The 21,543-nt window shown below is 43.0% G+C and overlaps 1 protein-coding gene across 6 annotated transcripts in view; it reads right to left on the reverse strand.

Annotated features, from left to right (window-relative positions):
• Positions 1 to 21,543, reverse strand: part of dlg3 (discs, large homolog 3 (Drosophila)) — a 90,714-nt gene that overhangs the window by 9,717 nt on the left and 59,454 nt on the right. For 3 of the 6 annotated variants that reach the window (XM_037977259.1, XM_037977260.1, XM_017408274.3), the window contains 5 exons: positions 21,114 to 21,276; positions 20,245 to 20,370; positions 13,083 to 13,239; positions 12,461 to 12,563; positions 1,552 to 1,666 (listed from right to left, as the gene is read on the reverse strand). In XM_037977259.1, the coding sequence (XP_037833187.1) occupies positions 1,552 to 1,666; positions 12,461 to 12,563; positions 13,083 to 13,239; positions 20,245 to 20,370; positions 21,114 to 21,276 (664 nt within the window). Of the gene's footprint in view, positions 1 to 1,551; positions 1,667 to 9,674; positions 10,055 to 12,460; positions 12,564 to 13,082; positions 13,240 to 20,244; positions 20,371 to 21,113; positions 21,277 to 21,543 lie in introns of those variants that run through there. The other 3 variants (XM_037977258.1, XM_017408272.3, XM_017408273.3) reach the window with 3 other exon arrangements.

Genomic DNA, 21,543 nt, shown 5'->3' on the forward strand with positions numbered 1-21,543 from the left:
GTAGGTCTGTTGTGTTAATACAGTAGGTCAAAAGTAAAATATTACTTGAAATTCACACTTGGGAGGTTGTGCTGAAAAAAATGACTCCAAACATGGCAGGTTAAACCACTTTTAGGGTGAAATATAAAGCAAATTTAAAATAGTCCAAAAAACGTCCAGTTTCACCCTAGACCCCAGAGGGTTAACTACAGAATTTAGCCAATAAAAGGCTTCTTAGTGCGTTTTCAGACAGCAGACGATAACACCCCATTCATAATTTTTTACGTGTCAGTTTCTTCAGCAGCTCACGTGTTTTCTACTACAAACACAAACTCCTTATTGTCTGAGTGCGTCACTATCTTGTTGGCCAAATAGACCAGCAGTCATCTCTAAAGGCACCGATACCTGCTCTACAGGTTTGAAACTTTCCTTCACCCACAAGCAAACATCTCCAGGCCATATAACAATTCAGCAGTGAAGCTGGCTGTAGCCATGAGGCATCGTTTCCCTCCGCCGTGAGATACTGGCTGATGTCCTCTTAACCGAAACTGCCGCAGACAAGACAAACAATAATGGCGAAACCGCCCCGTGGTGCAATTGAGAGGAAGCTTGTCTGTCTGTGTCATCACCAGGGAAACGAGTCTACTGTCAACACGAGCCGACAAGAGATAATCAAGTTCCCCGGTGTTAGCCGTGTTGCGGCGCCTCAACGTACTCGGGTTACAAAGAGAGCAAGAACACACGTGACTGTTGTAAAGTGCACCTTTCAAGCTGAACGCCTCCGCATTCCTGAGGCTGGGCAGGGAGGATACGGCAGCTCCTGCGTCGGTCTGCAAACCCGACAGCTTTTCCTACATAGCTGTTAGCTTAGTCACCTGCAGAGGAGCAGGAACGGCTCTACGTGTCTCATAGGAGACACTCTATAAGAGAGGCACAAGTCAGACAGGTCAGCAATCCTCTGACTGTAGCTGGCTTCAAATAAGGTAACATCTATATATTTTTAAACCACTGCTATTCTACTCAATCTAGAAATGTAGCTTTTAAGCTGAGGTGGAGTGTATTAGAGTTTTAGCAGAAATACATGGAAGCACTTTGCGTATGGAGGTTACATCATGTAATCCTTTCACCTTGAACCTTGTGCATCCTTTAGAGCTCGCTGTATCTGTGTGAGCAGGGGGGTTGCCACCTGTTTTAATTTCTAAATGAACCTCCATTTGGCTAGTGGCCCAAAGTGTCATAACACAAGTCACCTCGACAAGCCCCCTCTGTCAATCTACATTAGGCAGAGAAGAGGCAATGTCAAAACAACGGCACGTAATGTCTGTCAGCTTTTAGATGATGAAAGGTATCGACCCAATGGCCTACATCAAACCTTAGCTTACAAACAGTTCTGCACAAAATATCGCGTCCTACCATACGGTCTGCGCCATGCGCGGCCGCTTTTAAAAACACGTGCTTCCAGCCTCCGTTCTCCCACACAAAAAGTATGAGGCTTGTTATGCAAGAGTGCTTATTTTAACAGCAGATCCAAGAATTTGAAACAGTGAGTGCAGCCGTGCACGCCAAGCGTACCTGACATAGAGGGAGCGCTTCTCGCTGGTGCGCAGGGAGCCCGATCCTGAGCTCATGCTGCTGTTCATCATTTGCTCCCTCAGGTCGTGGATCTTTGATTCAAAGCGACTGTACTCTGTCGGAAGAGAGAGAGAAGACGTGTCAAACATCACCTCAAAAACAGGTCTCTGCGCGCACACACTGCCCCCTCTCTGTACAGTAGTGTTTACTGTATAATTGTTTTGTCTCTTCTCATTTTAGCAGGAAAGTATTTGAGATCGGAGCTTTGTTGAGCTCAGCAGTGAGTCAGAGTGAACAGAAAAAGGTTCAGTGAATCCTTACGCTGATTAACGACCCCAGGTACAGATGGTTTATCACAGATCTGCCTTACACATTCAGTAATGTCTCATGTCAGGTAATTAATTACATAGATTAATTAAGTTCAACATGGGCTCTTTAGTGTGGTTTAAAAAAAAAAAAAGAAGGGAGAAGGCCTCCAACAAGTTCAACTGCAAGACCATTTGTCATAGGTGTGTAAATCCAGTCGCAGCTCGGCAGCACGGGGATGATGTATGAATCCAGCCGGACCTGCTCATTAAGAACGCTCTCATTAGCCTGCTGAGCACAGCGTGCTCTGTGCCCAGGCTGCTCCAACAACGCAAGACCACCGCACCACAGCACACGGCTGGGTAAACAAACGGGCCGAGGCAGAGAGGAAAAACAAGTAGGCTCAGGTGATCACAGAGGACGCAAAAGAGCAACTGACTTTGTTTTTTTTTAAATCTGGGAACTGTACGCTGCTGCTGGAAGTGTGTGTGTGTGTGTTTCCCATAGCGCAGCTGGTGCGCTCAGCATAAATCAAATAAACCCTTAACACGCAATATTGCTGTAATATTACAACACATGTAGGTCTTGATTTAAATGATCCGTTCTAAATAAAAAAAGCACAAGAAAATATCCAGGTTTGCTCTCCACAGCTGACTGACACATCTGCAGGGGATGACTCCTACCGCACCGTTTAACCACTCAAAGCTGGAAGCACTTCCTGTTACGGGAACAAGAGATCAAAGTCCATTCTCTATCAGGCAGGCCTTCATACAACCTTAGAAACACAAGCAGCTACGTCTACAAAGATGATTCAGCTGAAGTTAGTCAAGCTCCTGGAAAATACTGAGCAGGTGCAAAAACAAGTTTGGAATCACCCCCCTGCTGAAACCGACAAGAAAGCAAAAGCAAACACAGAACCAGCGTGGGCCTGGTGTTAGCTCTCTGCAAGACTCAATGCTCAAGGGGTTAACGATACAGCAGAGTGACGCTGCAAGGTGAGGTAACGAGACACTGCCCGACTGGCTGTAACCAGGAGCAACGATCCAGCACTCCTCGAACAGGGAGAGCATACGAGGAAGCAGCCATTCAGACGACTCCTCTTGGCTTTCAGGCACAGGAGACGAGAGAGCGGACCGGGAGAAGCAGCTGCTTGTGAGAGGACGGACTGCTGAACGAGACAAAGAGCAGCTAAATACAGAGAGCCCCCCCTTTACTGCCCCGCTTCACAATAACACCAACCTGAAGGGCCGCCTGCTCAATGGAACGGTGCCTTCAGTTACACGGGTGGCATTATTGCAGGTTAACATTCCTGACGCCCAAATGACTCAACAACATAGTGGAAACTCAGAAGGTGCAGAGAGAGAACATGATAGTTTTAAGATCCTGTAGAAAGTAGGGGTGGGAATCATGAGATAACTGAACCGCTACCACTCCTTTTTGATAATGGTGACATCTGACTGCAGGCAGTTCTGCAACACAGCTTACGGCACGTACAGCCCTTCATAATATCTCAGGGATTAAAACGAAACAAAAAAATCTCCTGACTGGATGTTTTTTTAAACACCTAATCATATTACACACCCCCTTCCACACGCACACACAAAATAAGCAATAATAAAAAGAAAGCACCTGTTACACTGAAAAAAGGACACTCCCAATGTTCAAATATAATGAGTTTGTCTTTGAATCAAAGTCATAACAACGGTTCAGGAGGATGACACACAATGTACTGAACACCGTTTCAATCGCTTTCAAAGTTAAGCATGTTTACCCCCAATAATATAAACAAATGTGTGTGTCTGCACACTGTGGAAACTATACAAAAAAATAAAACCTAATGGTAACATTCAGGCTTCTAATCATTCACAAATTTTACAACCAGATGCTGATCATTTTAACTTGAACTAACTGATTAAAGGGAAATGTTAGATTTCTAGAAAAGTGTGTTTATAGATGAAGAGAGGTCTGCCTTCTGAATCAAATATATACTGAACTGAGTGATTCTGGGCTGGAGCTGCTCAAAGTGGAAAAACATAAAAGATCAACTCAACATTAAAGCATCTGTCAAGAAAAGACCGTCCAAGACTTTGTGACCAATTTCACATTCAAGCAACATTTTTTCTACAAAAGCCACTGACTGCATCAGCATCATCACCATGCAGGGGGGAGTGTTCACTCAAATAGGACTGCAATTCAACCGTATTAGTCAGGGACGACACATAAAACAGATTTAAATATCAAATAATGCAGCTGTAATACATAAAGAACTGCTCAGAGGTGATTTGGAGACTTGTCAAAATTAAACTTCTAAAAAAAAAAAACCACAATCTAAAACTTCAAAAACTAATATTTGTGGAGTTCATAGTCACCATTACTCACACTGGGTGAGCTTTTAGCCATGAACTCATCCACACGAGCGCCCAACTCCACCTTTGAGAAAGTCAACACAGCCAGTCTTGTTCCAAACATATTCAAACCACATGACGCGAAGAAAAAATGTCAACAAATGGAAACAGAAGAAGCCGAGGAGCCGGCGCTGGGTGCTCCTGCAGAGGCTAAACTAGGAGTCGCTGCTAAGAAGCAAGATTTAGTGGCTTCAAGCCTTTAGAGTCAACTCTGGATTCTCATCGACCTAAAACAAGTTTACTGTTTAACCAGGATGTATAACTATAGATATCACCACATCAATTTATGGGTTAATGTAGGTTTAAGAAAAGAAATCAGCACATGTAGAATCACTGCCTCCAAAAGGCATTAAAACATAGCAGAAAACCTGTTTTTTTTCCCTTCTGGTTTGCTTAGAATTAAAGCTAAAACTATGATTTATTTCCCATTAAAATCATCACAGAGCAGCAACAACAAAAACAATGTTTTGTTGCATCATATTTAATTCTTCTCAAATTATGTTTCTGATCAGATTAACACATTTATCTTGATACACGTTACCAAATACAAGATGTAGGATTGAAATGAAATACCCATTTATTTTAGAGTATAAACTATAGAAAACCAAACTCTCACAGTTACCATAGGGGAATTATTATAAATTATTATTATAAATTAAGTCAAGTTAATTTGTTTGTGATTTCTTGGAACTCTTTGCAATATTGATATTGTGCACGCGGATAAATATTAAACATAAAATAACCCAAAATCTTAACTTAAACCTTTGTAGTTGTTTTTTATGGAATAATTTATCCTTCCATGTAAGATCTATGCAGGCTTTTAGAAAACTTCAAGCTACTCTGAAAAACCCACTTCTACTCGAGGAGAGCTCGACGACTTGATTTGTTATCTGTACTTTTATCATGTTTTTAATCAAATAACTTTACCACTTTGTTTAATCATTTTCTACATTTTAAGGTTTTTGGTGTTATTCTTTTGCTAGCCTTTGTATGGCCGTTTATGCTGAGCAGCACTTTGCTGCAGTCTTTGTTTGTAAAGTGCTATATAACTAAACTGACACAATGTGCAGCCCTAATTTACAGAAAGTCTTTTTTATTTTAAATGTTTGTGTTCTTTATTTGGTGCAAAGAGCATTTTTACAGCCTCAGTTGCATGCCACAAAGCAAAACAAACTTTTGTGCCTCAAGACTAAACAAAATTAATGAAACAATCCTTTAAAAAAGAAAAAAAGTTTGATGTGTTCATATTTTACTGGCACTGAATTATTTGTGAACCTATTAATTTACTCACTCATATTTTACGCTCTTCTCTTCCAGCAGTTCTGATGCTTTAAGTATGTTGTCAACAATTTAATTTATCGTTTTAATAATTTGTATGAATAAAGTTTGTTCTGTACGGTTCCAGATGCACAGAACTAATTGGTTATCTGACATTAACAAGACTTATTTCACTCGAGAAGAGCGCATGACGAATGCAGAGTCAGAAAACATGGCTGACATACCAGCTTGATAAATTGATGTCTTATCAGGTCACAACACTGAGTCGTAGGACTGGTTGAGTCATATCATCAAAAGATGCTGTAAATGCTTAACCGGTTCTGTAGCACAAGAATTCAGGTCTGCTACAAAATTTAAGAAACCCACAGAACCCACCTGAGGCTGCCACACCTATTTCTGTAAAGTGGACTTTATAGCTCACACACCGTCAGTCAGGGACAGTTTAAATATTTTCTTTTCTTTATGGAGTCCCCTAACGTAGATATCCAAATAAAGAATTTAATACGCTTTATGACACATTTACACATCTAAACAAATGTGCAAATGACAGTTCAGGCCTTCAACACCAAACAGTCCATCAGATGAGAAGACTTTAGTTTTAATAATTAGTTTTATTGGGACACAGATTTACTAATGAACTAAAACACAGATGTGATCAATTCCTTCATTGATAAACACTCAATCTTAACAGACCGACAAAGGCACGGCTGTTAATCTTTATGTCTGAAAAATTGTTTGGAGACAAAAACAAATGGCCGCCGTCACCATCTTCAAAACTCAGCAACTCCTTCAGACACTGAACAACATCCTGTTTTTATTTTAGCTTCACGGAAGTTTCAAAGTTAGCAAATTTATTTTCCAATAAACTCAGACAAATGTTAACTGTGAAGGTTTTTGACCCAAAATTCCATCCATCCATCAGCTTTTGCTTTAATTTGTGGTTGGATCAAGATGGCAACGAGTCCGGAATAGAAATCCAGACATCCTTCTTCCCGTCAACACTCCAGGTCCTCCTGGGGAATGTCGAGACGTTCCCAGGCCAGAAAGGATATATAACCCCTGGAGTAAATAATAAGTCTTTTCAGGGTTCTCCTCTCAGCAGGATGTGCCCGGGAGACCTCCAGAAATAGAGACAGAAGGCATCCTAATCAGATGCCTGAACCACCTCAGCTGACTCCCTTCGATGTGGAGGAGCAGCAGCTCTAATCCCAGCTTTCTCCAAATCTAAGCCAAGCCACTCCTTTAATAAAGTTTATCTCACACGCTTGTATCCGTAATCTCATTCTATTGGTCACGATATAGATCTTATAACGGTAGGTGAGCGTTGAAGCATAGATGAGCCAGTAAAATGAGAGCTATAATTTGCGCCTCAGCTTCTTCTTCATCACAGCAGACTGAGGAGACCCTGATCCATCACCCCGTCTCCCGCTCCATCCTGACACCTCTCGTAAACAAGACTCCAGGATATTTAAACCCCACCGCTCGAGGTAGAGAGTCAGCCCCGACCAGGAGGGCGCATTCCACCTTTTTCCGGTTAAGAACCGTTGCCTCAGACCCGGAGGAACTGACTCATCCCAGCCGCTTCACACCCGGCTGCGAACCGCTCCATAGAATTATTAATATCAAATATTATACCATAACTCAATGTTTTATTCCTGCTCTCACTTGGACAGTCATTTCACATATGACTAAACAAGCTGAAAAAAAATATATAAAGCTCTTCCATTTGTACTGGATTTAGATCCTGTACTAAAACTCTGCAGTGTCCAAAATTTAATATTAAAAGTAGAAACGGCCTCAAATGTTCCAAAAGCTATTAAGGCATTTTAAGAACAGCTACATGCATCTGATTAGTAACAACTCATGGAGTGTAGGACATGCTGGCTAACGAGATCATGACTGGTCCACCCCTTACGGATGATCAATCCCACATAAATGATTCATTAAACAAGCACACCTTTGAAGTGCTGCAAAAGTGGGTGTCTTCAATTATGACTGTAAAATCCAGGTTCTTTAAATCAATTAATACTCCGGGGGGAGCTTGTATTTTTAGGAGTGACCCACAGGAATAAAAGACAGCTAATAGAAACTGGGACTACTCTGTCTCACTCCCACTGTGTGTCCTCATTAAATTGTACAGCTATTTTTTATTTTATTTTGGGGGACAGTGGCTTCTCTTCTGATCCAGTTATGCAACAAGCTGAGCATGTGTTTGTAATGTGAGAAAGTGTTATTCTCTCAGAGATAGCTGAGCTGGTGAATGCAAACACCTAGCCTCTGATAATAGTTCACTGCACTCTGTGTGTGCACAACTTGGCTACAGTGTTCCTACGCTCTCAAATGCACACTGTTGTGAGTTTAATGAGGGTGCGTGGAGTGTAACATTTCCTCTAAACCCCTCCTCTCATTTCCTACATGCTAAGACTTAAGTCCAATTACAGTCTGACGTTAAGGAACGCAGTAAGCACATATACACCCCTCGCTTTCGTTCCTGTCTGAAAGCTAAAGAGCCCATGGTGCTTCAGAAAGCCACTCAGAGCTGGGCAGGCTTCCCGCCGCAGCCCGTTTACTCTATTGTGGGCTCTTGTAGTATTCAGAGCTGGCCTCGGATCAAAGGTCCATTGATGCCCGGGCCCTGGTCTCTGAGAAAACTCTCCAGGCAGTTTGCTTAGCATAAACCAGCACTCATCCTCCACCCCCCCACCCCTGCATCCTTCCAAATGATCTGTTCCTTGTACAGATCATTGGAGGGGCTTCCTCCTGCTCCAAACTCAAATGAACAACATGTCCAAAATTTGCTGGCCTCAGATCTCAGGTCACCAGAGGCGATGCAGGAAGTCAATGATTTGCCAGCACTTGACTTGTTAGTTTAGAGTAGTTAAGAACTGTACACTGAGAGATAAGTGTCCCTCACTGAGGAACAAAAAGGGGACACAGAACTGAAAGCGTGATTTGTTGCAGAAGACAATGGTTCCCTTTAACTAACCGCATAATTATTCAAGATTCTGCCTGAATGATTCGGAATGCTGCAGAAAATGAACTCGCCGGGGCCAAGAACGGCAATTTCTAATCTGCACTTTGAGACCAGAACACAACCCAAATTGCACCCCTGTCAGTTCTGATCCCAACCTGTGTCCGTCTTGAGGGGAAGGCTCATCCTAATTCAAAGATCCTGTTTGGCATGAATCGTAATGCCGCCGGTGCATTATTGGACATCTGAGGCTCGTGTTTTTATAGAAACCGAAAACATGGATCGGAGGACATGCTACAACTTATGCCTTCCTCGCATTCCTGTCATAGTCCAACCAGAGAGCCTCAGCCGAGATGTAAAGCCCACAATATCCTCCTCGGCGTTGTCAGAGCATTACCGGGACATGCTCGAATACACACACACACACAAGGAACGATGACGGGACTGAGAAATATGAATCTGTCGAGGCCGGCCGTAACGCTGGTGGAACCATTTTGTTGAATGAACTTGAGGAAAAGAACGAGCCGAGCCGCACGTGAACCCAAAGTGGACCTGCGGTCAGGGAGTGAGGCCAGGTGAGGCAGTGGCATACAGATGCCATGTCAGGATAAATACACGAGTCCACAGCTCAGAGGTGAGGTGAAATCACTGAGCAAACACACACCTGTCTGACCACACCTGTGTGTGTGTGTGTGTGTCCCACCTATAGGTTAAGGTTACACAAGAGTACAGAAAAACACTTGAATGAGCTCAGCTACTTCAAATTGAAACGTAACACCATTTCACAAAGCCATGAGTACATAGGTAAGTTGTAAATACCTTAAATACCATGAATGTAACAAAACAAGAGGAGCTCCAGGTAATTATGGCAGATGTTTACTACAGAAGTAAGGGTGAGGCTTTCTTAAATCATATATCCATTTTTAAAAAAGTTTGATTCAAAGAGAGTGTGTAACAGCTCACTTTGCCTCCTAAATACCTCTATCGTGGCTCGGATACGGTTAAAGTACCCATTTTTACTTGTTGGTGGAGTAAAAAGTACACAGGTTGGTGCTAATAAGAGCAGCGAACGCCTTCGGTGTTAAAAGACAACTCACGGACATCGTTCCTGCTTTAAACGAGTCAACAAACTCCCCGACACGTTTTCCTCCCTTTCGTCTCACCTCGAGTTAAATCAAACTGTGGCTATTGTTTCGCTGCCGCAGCCGGTAGTTTCTTCATCCAGCCATTAGGGAGTTCATGCGGCTTCGGCTCTGCTGCTGCTGCCGTACGGATCCGAGCCCATCCCCCACCCCGCACTCTGACTGGGCTGGCAGGCAGATAAGAGGGGGAGAGAACCAACACAAAAAAAAAAGTTTGCCGCTTTCCACCTTCACTTCGAGCGCATTTAGAAACAAAACCAAAACGCTTCCTTCCTTCTGCCGCAGTGAGAGCTCGGCTCGAAATCCTCCCGGTTAATCTCCCCTGCCCATCGCCGCCTCGGTGCGCGGGTTCCGGGATTCGAACAGGGGAAGGGACGGCGGCCGTTTGCCCGCCTCGCAGTTAGCTTAACTCGTCAGAGCCGCCCCTGAACCTGAATACCGACGCTCTGCCCCTGTGTTTATTATCTCAGCCCCCGCCGGCAGCTCCAGGCCCACCTGACTGCACAAGAACTGCCGCTAAAACCTTTTTTTTTTTACTACTTTGTTTTAAACAGGCTGTGGGACTCGTGAAAACACATTTATAAACTAAGAGGCGCAACAGAAGCCGACATATCATGTCATTCACTATCAAATGTGAGCTTCAACATGCGTGTTCCTGCATTTCCCAGAATGCAACCTGTCGCCAAAGAACCCAAAACGTTTCCTGGATGATGAATGTGTACACATATTTAGGTTGAAACTGTGAAATAAGTTCACCAAGCCAGATTTATTTACAGCTGGGTCAGGAAAAAAATTAAAAAGTATGTGGAGAATTGGTTGAAAATGACCGCTAGAATAACACACAAACTTCAGGTCAATACGTGTAAATTTGACATAGTTAAAGCCATTTTTCTGTTTTCTGTTGGCTGTGGTGGCCATCTTGAACCACTGCCTATGTTTCTTTTTTAACCATTACCTGTGTTTTTAACTATTTCTTTGTTAAAACTTCAATATTCAATATTATGCCATACACTGCACTAAACATGAAACCCATTTGATGCAGGTGAAATAATTTGATGTTTTATCCCATATTGTTACTTGTTTTTGATCATTTTTAAATGATGTGGGCTACTGACCTCTGGCCAAGGTCACCCATGTGAAACATCTTGTTCTTAGTGTTTTTTTTTAAATCTGGTTTAATGTAGTGGGGTGACTCCAAAAGTCGATCAGTAATTACTTCCTGAAACTTTAATGAAATTTTAAGCAGTGACTCATGAGATATTTTGCTAACAGACAGCCAGAGTTGACTCCAGACACATAGTTAATGTCAAACTTTTAAACAAAATCCTTTAATGCTCCTAATATATGTTGGGGAGAAATGTCAGCTACTATCACACCAAATATTAGCTCAACATTTGTAGAACTCACAAAAGTAAAGCCATTTTTTTGTTTTTTTTCAAAGGTCAGTTGGCTGTGACAACTATCTTGAATTGGGTAGATTCCAGAAGTTAATAAGTTGTAGAGGTACATGCAATGATTACTTTCTGGAAGTTTCATTAACATTTCTCCAGTGGTTGATAAGCTAATTTGCTAACAGACAGACACAAGAGCACGCGCATGCGCACACAGAATAAGGGTGAAAATATTCTTGTCCGCCTTCGCCTTTCAGTGGAAATAAAACCAAAATGCAACACGAAAACCACTGAGAAATGAGAAATGGTTTTCAGACCACAACAAATATAAAAGCCCAACTATATATTTATCAATCCAGATAATGTGAAACTCCAAAATCAAACTTTAGTATATGACATTATTAGAAAAAAACAATTTTTTTTAAACTTCCTTGGTAGCTTAAAAAACCTTTTCTGTATTCTTTAATTCTTTCTTTTCTTTTATTATAAATTGAAGTGCTCAAAAAATCCTTAACCAAAGATAGATAGACTAATGCATTAAATAAAAAGGAAAAAGTAAATCAGGCTACTGATTTGGACGGGCCTTGGCCTGGTCAGACCCAAATCCTGCTTATGTTTGGTCACTAAATACATAGCAAAAAATCAGTCATCTTAGCTTAATACAAAAAATTAAAATGGATTAAAAATAACCCTGTGAGCAGTTCTTAAAGTCAGGATTGGAACCCCACTGTGGGGTAAGAAACCCAGAGAAAATCAGGTGGGGGTGGTCTTAAGATAACCTTTAGAACATGAAATATAAAACTTAAAGTTCATAAGAGAGCTTGATACAATTAAAAGGTTAAAAACGATGTTAGATGAAATAGTTTAATCAATGTTAAGGGTATTCATATTGTCATTTTTGCTCTTGTTGAACTGGTAAAACTGGAAAAAGTCAGAGTCACAAACAAATGATCAGTGGCCCCCATCTGGTCACTCTTTTTAATTTTTTTTCTGGAGACGCCCCTGGGTATTAGGAGGAGTTTAAAAACTCAGAGGGACTCCTAAAACCTTAGATTCTCAAACCATCAGCTACTTTTAATGATTAATTATAAATGTGGTGGAGAATTTCCACCACTAACGGTAGCTGGCCAGTATTAGTCAATGCTGTGGTCGTGTTGTCCAGAAGTGATGTGAAAATCTTGTTTTAGGTCATTAATAACAGAATTTCCTCAAATTATCACAAAAACAAATATAAATCAAGCAATCAGAGAGGTCAGAAAGGAAAAAAAATGCTGGTTCAAGACTCATTTCGAAACTAGTTCAACTGTTTTGAGCAATAACTTATACCAATACAATTAATTTTCAAGCATGAGTTCAAGACGCCTTCATGATAAAATATAATACTTTCAACCATGACAGGAGACAGTAAGGTCTTACCTTCAGGCCTGTACTGAGCAATGATGGTGACAGTCTGTCCAGCTCTCTTCAGTGCTGCAGCTGCCTGCTCATGTGTGGCGTTCCTAAGGTTTACTCCATTTACCTGTAAATAATCGGGGGGATTTTAGTGAAAAAGGAACAAGATCAGACAAGATTTGTACAGAAAACAAGCGCAGCTGCATAGAGTTTCCAACATTTTGAGTAGGATCTGCTACCTTAAAGAAAACATTTAACATAAATGTTTTTCTGGTATGCATCTTTACATATGCTGGTTTAGCTTCTCAGTTATCCAGGACATGGCAAATCCATGGATTTATCCCAATAGTTAAACAAATAATTAAAAACATCTTTTTTGGATAACAAGGAGCATTAAAATAAAAAAGAGGTAGCACTGGATTTTAGGCAGAGAACAGCTTAGCTCCCTCGGCGTTGTTATGGAGTTAATGTCTTGCTCAAGGACATTTCTGCGTGGGCAGGTGTTTGCAGGCTTTCCAAACACCAGGCCACCTTCAATTTTATCATCATTATTCTGACAGCGGGAGCTGGCTGAAAATCCCGCTGCCTCAGACTTGTTACAGTAGTGGATGTGGGCAAACAGGAAGCTTGAAGTCGAAATACTGACTGAGAGAATCCGGTCGCCCCTCCTCAGCTCGCCGCTCAGGTCAGCCGGCCCTCCAGCCAAGATGAAGGAGACGAAAATCCCCTCTCCATCCTCCCCGCCGACGATGTTGAAGCCCAGGCCGGTGGAGCCCTTGTGCAACACCACCTTCCTCGGCTCCCTGCCAAAAAGGAGAGACGGCGTCAGGATGAAGGGCAGGGCAGAACGGGAGAGAGATGACCAGAACTGTAATACAGAGATGCTTATGCAAAGGAACACAGAGGCGCTTTCAAACAGCCATTTTTGGTTTGGACTGTTTATGATACCAAAATGTCAAGTACACTCAGTTTCTGCAGCTGCAAACAGCAAGCCTGCAGATCTTTTTTTTAGTGGATCCACTGTATTTATATCTGAAAGTGAGCACTTTAAATAAACAGTTTAAATGGTTTAAACAGAGGACACCACATACTAATAGAAAGCAATAATTAGCCATGAAATTAGTATGCACTAACCTAGAATGCCAGTACAGTGGCACGCAAAGGCTTGCCTCAGTCAAAATGTGCTACTGTGAATAGTTAGGTGAGGAGAATTACCAAAAATGTTATTTTACTCAAGATTAGTGTCTAACAATTTAAATTTGAACAATTTGTATTAAAAACAAAAAGGTAACAATTAAAAAAAAAATGTTACAACTCAGCTCTAAGTCAATAAATCATTAGCAAAAGGTTCATTTGATGCTCTGACTCCTCAGCTGTCTCCTCTAAAAACTGCGTTGCACTCTGAGAACTAAGATAACTGTGTGCACACATTAACATCCAGTCAAATCAACGCACAACAACAGGCCACCTCCTCACGCTCTGCTTCAGCCACTATGACTCATCCTCCAGCAGGCTGTTCAGACTGCCTCAGCTTTAAGACGCTCCAGAGGCCAAACCTCTGCTTCAGTACAGTAAAAACCCCTCTGAAAACACACTTCACACGCATGCAAACACACTCCAGGAAACCTAACAGTTAACGCACACGTACGCGCTACACTTTCAGGGGATATCTGCAGATTAACGTGTATTCTTGTGCACAAAAACACACAAATTCCTTCCCGAAAAAAAAAAAACAAAAAACACAGCTTGTCTCCTATTAGTGGTCTTCTCTTGCACTACTCAGCCTGCGGTCTACAGGAACAATTACCTCTCACTCCCTAATGGCTGCACTCAAACTAGTTGTTAAGACAGTTTTCCCATCAAGGAAACATTCCAGACTTTCAGAGTCCCCAGTACCTGCAGCCGACTGGAAATAACAGAGACAACTTCACTGGGAAAGTAGGGAAATGGAAAAACAAAACGGTACTTACAACAAGGAAATGTATTTGTGTTGATTTTAAAAATTTCCGAACATACAAGAGAAGTGTAGTTGAATTATTATTCCTTATGCGGCATGTACTGAAGTATGTACTCCACTTCTGAAAACAGGGTTCAGGGACCAGTAAAACCCCACTGTAGACAGCTTGCTTAGTTATGGTCTTACTTCTTTCTATAATCATTAAGAGTTTTTATTGTGAGCGATTAGAGAAACTAATAAAAATGATGAGCAGTAATTGCCACAAGTATGCTAAAACAACTGACGCGCCTCCAGTTAACTCAGGCTTAAAATAACCTTGGTTTCCATTTTGAGCTTTTCGTCTCAGCTTCACGTGGCACACACCATCTCCATGGTTACCTTACGATCCAGAGCCGGTGCTTGCTTCTGAGAGAGCATGTCCTCCCTGCGTTTTGAGGCGGACTCCTCACCAATGGCATGGAAGAAGAGATGTTCACAGTGAACATGCTGGCTGTTGCACATCGCTCGGCTCAGCGTTACTCCTGGTCCCCTCGGACTAATTGACCCTCCACAGAGAGGTGGGGTGTGATTTTAGACATTCTTGTCTCGAGGGGCTTGTGCTCCCTATCTCATCCCATGTGTGCCGTGATGAGAAGCAGGTCCTCGACTGCGACAAAAGCGAGGCAACATGCTTAACCCTAACGCTCCCATATGCAAATAATTTTCACTCAGTTCGACAGGAGGAAGCAGAAATCCCCACTCGGTCGCGTCTGAAATCACCGTGGCTCAAATATGTTGAGGTTATCCGGAGCCGATCTCCTTCCATGGCGTGCTGTCTCCTTGTCTCTGCTGTCATGTTTTTGCGGGTTTAGCAGGGCAGCATTCCTGTCTGTCATCCTGACCCTCTGGAGACTAGGCAGATAGATTCCCAGAAGCTCCTTGTTAATTTGTGGAAGTGGAAGCAGACTCGTGGACGGCCCTTCGTAGCTCTGAGGCCTTTGATTTGTCGACTTCATAATCTATGACCTGGCTGCACGCTGGACAGCAAGCTAGATTTCCCAACAGGAAGATAACGTGGAATATTTTAGGAGATAAGGTCTTCTTATCTCACAGCTGGGACTCTAAAGGAGCCCGTGCTTCTGCGTGCGTTTGTCCACCAGAAGTGAATCGCCTGGTCATTTTCGTGGAAAATGGCAGTGAACTCTTACAGATTTAAATGCAGGGATAAAGCCTCCGCTCTCTATCATAAGACCTGCCTCCCCTCCCCTCCCCTCCCCTCAATGCCTTTTCATCCATGCCAGGAATGTAAACAGTTTTGGAGCAGTAAAAACCCTTTTGCTCTGCTCAGCCGTCTCTATAATTCAGAACTCGCCACCCCTCCCACCGCTATATTTCCCCCTCTGTGCTTCAGTGTGCCGGCTGAGGCTGCAGCAGCTCAATCCTGAAGCTGTGAATGGATATCTGGGCTGCAGGGTTCAGTGGGTCGCGCTGTCTTGGACACAGCACAGTAATTGTCTCTGCTTGGCTGATTAATGGTGGACACTGCAGATGGACGCCATTTTACACATCCAGACGCTTACTATTGTGTCGCTTTATCTTTCCGTACCTCAAATAGATTACATAAGCTTATATATAGAGATACCTATAGTGTAGTCCCTCTTTCTTTTCACTGATTTAATTTGAGCCATAGATTTTCAGAGGCTGCTCTTTTTGTTTCCTAATTTGATATATTTATTCACTGCTAAGGTGGCAGTTTAAACTTCATCCCTCTCTCTGTGACTCGGAGCAAATATTAAAGTGTAAAAAGAATGACTGACACCTATTATGTGTGCTCAGATAAATCTGCTGTCACTAGTTTTATTCTAAACTTCTCTTTGTGCTTTAGCCTTTGAAACTGCCAACCAAAGGTCAAAGCATCACAGATTGCTGAATTCTTGCCCTGGCCAGTTAAAGTGTTGTTTTTTTTAAGAGTATCAAGAGAAGAGGGAGCTACTGATTAGCTCACTTGCTGCTGCAAAAGTCAGGCTTCTGTGTTCAGGCGAGCTGGGTCTAAACACAGCAGATAAACTATGTACTAAAAGTGAAGCCAGGATACTTTCAAGTAACCTGAACCTATCTTAAACTGTAACATCTTGTATTTAGTGACTGCAGCCGTGCTTGTCCTTGGTGCACATGAACAAAGCTCAGGGTACAGGATTGGTAGTTTGTTTCAGCATCCAACTTTTTAACGTTTTGAAGGTCTCCCTCCTTTTTAGGTTATTTCTGGTTCCATTTTATGATCCGTGGGCGGCAGTGGCTCAGGAGGTAGGGGTTTGTCCTGTAATCGGAGGGTTGCTGGTTCAAGCCCCCGCTCCGGCTGTCTCAGCCGTTGTGTCCTTGGGCAAGACACTTCACCCACCTTGCCTACTGGTGGTGGTCAGAGGGCTCGGTGGCGCCGGTGTGATGGCAGCCTCACTTCTGTCAGCCCGCCCCAGGGCAGCTGTGGCTACATTGTAGCTTACCACCATCAGTATCAGTGTGTGGATGAATGGGTGAATGATTGTAGTGTAAAGCACTTTGGGGTCCTTGGACTAGATAAAGTGCTATATAAGTTACGTGGCGCACGGAATAGAAGCGTCTCCTCAATGACGCAGAATCGAAGGATCTAAAGTTTCCAAAACATTTGGGCAGAACTGGATCCAGATTCTGCTGCAGAGCCTGGATAGCACTAACAGATGGGAGTCGCTTGTTTCGTGACTGTGTGCACTGTCACCAATGCATGTTTACACCAAACATGCATTCTAAACACAGGCTTTATCTCCCGTCAACTCAAATGTTGGCACAAATAAGGAAGGGGGGAAATATCAGATGGATAAAGTGGAGGGGGATGCGTCTCTGGTGACACCACCGAGGGGGGGTGTACAGACAGGCATAAGGTCGATATAAGCACTGACTCATTTCTCACAACCAGCCAGCTCTACTTCTATAGAAGCCCGTGTTTGCTGTAGCATTCATCTAAAATAACGTTACTAGCTGAAGCTAACAGCTGATGGGGGTGGAATCTGCCTGTTAGTTTCATGGAGCTTAGATGCTCATCTGTTGTGACTGGGATCAAGTTGTCAGCTACGATGTCCTCTGAGACAATGTCAATCTTTTCCGATCACACAGCGGACCTGACACACAAACACACCGGGCGCAAACAGGTGCACGCGCGGTCACGGTGTGTGGGGAGTGTTTTCAGATGATGTGCGAGGTGCGCGGCATGCCGGGTGTAGGTGCACATCGGCATGGCCCGGTGTCATAACTGTACGCTGCGCTTCAAGTTTGTGTTTATGCTCGTTTGTCAACGTCTCTGTGTACAGTACGCATGTGTGATTGGTGCTGGCAGGAAGGGTGATGAGAGGGGTAAGACCAGAGTGCATGGCCTGATTTTTCCCAGCGCGCTGATGAATCATGACAGCTGCAGGATTGTCTTCTGCTGCTGTTGGTTCGCTGGCCTGCGCCGGATCAGGCTTTTACTCCGCGTTGCATTTATGGTAACAGCGAGACTCAGTTTATATTTACACACACAGATCAGCAGGCAAAATGTTCTAACCCTGCTTTGTGGAGGGTGGCCACACAGTCTTCCTATTGTCTCCTATATTTCAAACCAAAGTCTATCTTCTCACACATTCGCCGGAAAACACTCATTGGAATCAGAGCACAGCATATACGTTACGCAATATAGGCTAAATTTAACACCAGCAATGGCTCACACAGAAACATTCAAGCATTCATCCATGTGGTGATGCACAATGAACATGACTGTGGAGGAAAAATCAAAATGCAGGGGGCCTTTTGCACATTTGATGATGCCAAACAGAAAATAACCCACAAGGTACTGCCATAAATATAAAAACCTAGTGAAAGCAGCTAGGCCTGAGATACGGACTCGGTTTTATCAATGCCTCCTGACAGATGGAATTAGGTAGTTTGTGGGAGCGTGAAGCCCTTTCGGCTGCTCTCCTGTGGTGGAGGGTATGTAAAGTGCAGGGACGGCTCCATTTTACTGCTTGAAATTCAAAGATGTGAGCAGATTGTGTGAGAACTGGTGGACAAATAATAGCTGAGCACAAAGTTTTATCTGAAGCTAAAAAGTAGAGCAAGACGTCCACACAGATCGACAGCAAAAAATAATAATACGAAGATAATTTCTTCCAAATCTGAGCCACTTACATTTGTTACTGCATTTCAATTATCGTTCATATTTCACGTGGGCTCATGAAAGACGTCACAGCCACTGCAAATGCTGCATGTGGTTGGCATTTTTGTATACGTTCATCCAAGATATGATTGTCATGCCATTAGGCTTTCAATTACTTCCTTAACTGTTCTTTTTCATTGAAAAAAAAGAATGTCAGGTTTTCTGAAACATTCAATACCAAGTTATACTGTCAAGTCTTCTGTGAGTTCATCTGTCCAAAACCTCTTAACTTTAATGATCATGGTCTATTTTCGCTGGTAGATTCTTTGATTTGTCTGACAGCAATCACTGAACTGATCAACAAATAGAACAACGTAAAAGTTCACCAAAGTCAGTGCAAACCTGAGGGGGAAAAAAGACAAGATTTACACGAACCAGGATTGTTTCCTGGAGACATTTCTATTCAGCTGCAGATTTAAAGCCTGAACTGTCAACATCTGCTGATAGAAAAGGATTTCTGAATCGTCAGGAGCAACTCATCAAAGCGTAAGTCTGACATAAACCAAAAGCAGCTGGAACATTAATGTCACTGTCTGCTGTCAGGAAAGTTTTAAATTACAGGGCTTTTTATTGGCTACCATGTAAAATTGAAAAAAAAAGGAATGCATCTTTTTAAACATTTTAATTTTTCAACATTGATTACTAATTTCTCCTTACTTTTCAACACAAATACTTAATACAGATTTAAATGGGTACATGTTTTTTTTTTTTTTTGGTTAAGGATTTGAGGGACTACGTTTTTAATTTCATTGCACATTTTATTTGGTTTAACAACAAATAAATGGAATCTGCTGGAGGAAGGCTTTATGACCAGAAGAAACCTTGACAGAGCTGTTTAATCACAGAGGGATGTTTGGAGATGTGAAGGAGGTGCATTCAACATCAAAAGCCCTAAAACGACTGTTTAACACGGCAGTGGTGGCGATTATATTTTGACCCTGTTAAGTTGCAGGTGAGAATGATGAATGCGGAAGAAAGGACAACTTCATCACCTCAAATAGACACCAAATGACAAACGAATAGAGCAGCCTATCATTGAGCTTTTGGAATAACCTCAAATTCTTAAATAAAATCTTATTGAAGTAGCCAGTTTCAGTTTGCTGATGGTGACAAAAAGCATCTGATCAGCATCCAACTTGCTATGGCAAGTTAAATCAAGTGTATTTATTTAATGTGCATTTCTTAAACTAATCTATTAATTCTATGTTGCTCCAGGAAAAGGACAGTTCAAGGAAATCGCTGAAAGCTCAGTCTTGCCATGACAATCACGTCCATGAAAAGTGCGCATCAACTTCTAACAGGAACTGCAGGTTAAATTTAGAGTTTGTTGTAAAACACGCTTTGTATCAGCGTAAAGTCGCCAAAAACACATGAGGTGAGGGAACATTTACATGCAAACACAAAGAGAACTGAAAGAGGAAATCACAAATGTCACCCTGCGACCCCCTCCAACCCTCCCCTCTCCTTCACTTCTCGATGAGTCTGTCCTCTAAATTAGTCTTCTCTCTTTTCTTATAATATGTGCACAGTTGTGGCACTGTAAGCCGGTGGTTTGGTAGGATTTCTCCGTCCTGTCCGAGGCCAGATCTAGATTCTCAGCTACAGAGAGGAGGGTTAGCTAAAGCAAGGCAAGATGGACTAGGTTAGTACCTGCTAGAGAAGGGGAGTGGACCTTGGCACAAGGGAGCGGGGGAAGGCGAGAAGCCTCTGTAGAGGGCCTGGGGCGCCTTGCTATCCCCAGGTTTGTGGATGACACTGTAAATAGGTTCAGCCCTGCTGTGGGGTACAGGAATCACAGTGAACGGGACAAGTGTAGGACACAAAAAAAGCACACATACTGACAAAGATGCAACAAATGCACATACAAGTCATGTAGACTGCTTGTACAAGGACATTACAGGGCAACATAAACACTCACACACACACACACCAATAAACACAGACAATATGGCCTTCTTTCTCCAGAGCTGCGGGTTAAGCTGACTCAAAGTCTCATGGGACAGTCCAATCAAGTGCCTATGAATGCTACTTCTGATCCACTACTTGGATAAGAAGTCAGAGGTTAAAATACGGTCGTCACAAGTACAAGAAGTGACAAAGAGCCTCTCTCAGCACACAACCACCACACACTGTCCAGCTAGGATGTTGTAGACACCACCCCGGCCCCAAGGAGCTAACATTTGTAAATTAAACCTTTTTCTTTGTCTAACACGACATGAGGGGACTTAAACTACTGTACGAGCATGTATCATCAAAATCACCATGACGATACATGTAAATAAGCAACAAAACGCAGGACGATGGCAACTTAATGAAACCCAAGCGAAACAAAAATCCTATCTAAAGACATAATTTAGCCCCCAAACAAGTTTGCTCCACAGCCATGTTTCAATAACTCCAACAACCGATCTCCACAAGCAGACACACCTATGATTTGTTCAGACCTGCACTCGGAGAGCAGTGTGGTTGTGATTGATAGTGGAAAAGGATCAGTCACCGGCGACCGCTTTGTAACCTACCTCGTGAAGTCTTCCTCCCCCAGCATGTGGCGGGGCACAGGTGAGTACCTGGACGGGGTGACCTGAGGCGGAGGGTACACTGGCTTGGGCTCCATTGCTCCCATGTAATTGTGGCTGACGTGGTTGTCCACCATGGGGGGGAAGGCTGGAGGGAGGGCCAGGCCAGTAGGGGGAAAGAAAGAATGATTAAAACACAGGCCCCCAAAAACTGCAACAGCGTTAAACATATACTATCCATCCATCCATCCATCCATCCATTCTCTTCCGCTTATCCGGGATCGGGTCGCGGGGGCAGGGCAGCAGCCTAAGCAGGGAGACCCAGACTTCCCTCTCCTCAGCCACTTGGGCCAGCTCCTCCGGGGGAATCCCAAGGCGTTCCCAGGCCAGCCGAGAAACATAGTCCCTCCAGCGTGTCCTGGGTCTTCCTCTG

The sequence above is a fragment of the Kryptolebias marmoratus genome, linkage group LG9, assembly GCF_001649575.2.
Source record: "Kryptolebias marmoratus isolate JLee-2015 linkage group LG9, ASM164957v2, whole genome shotgun sequence".
NCBI lineage: Eukaryota > Metazoa > Chordata > Actinopteri > Cyprinodontiformes > Rivulidae > Kryptolebias > Kryptolebias marmoratus.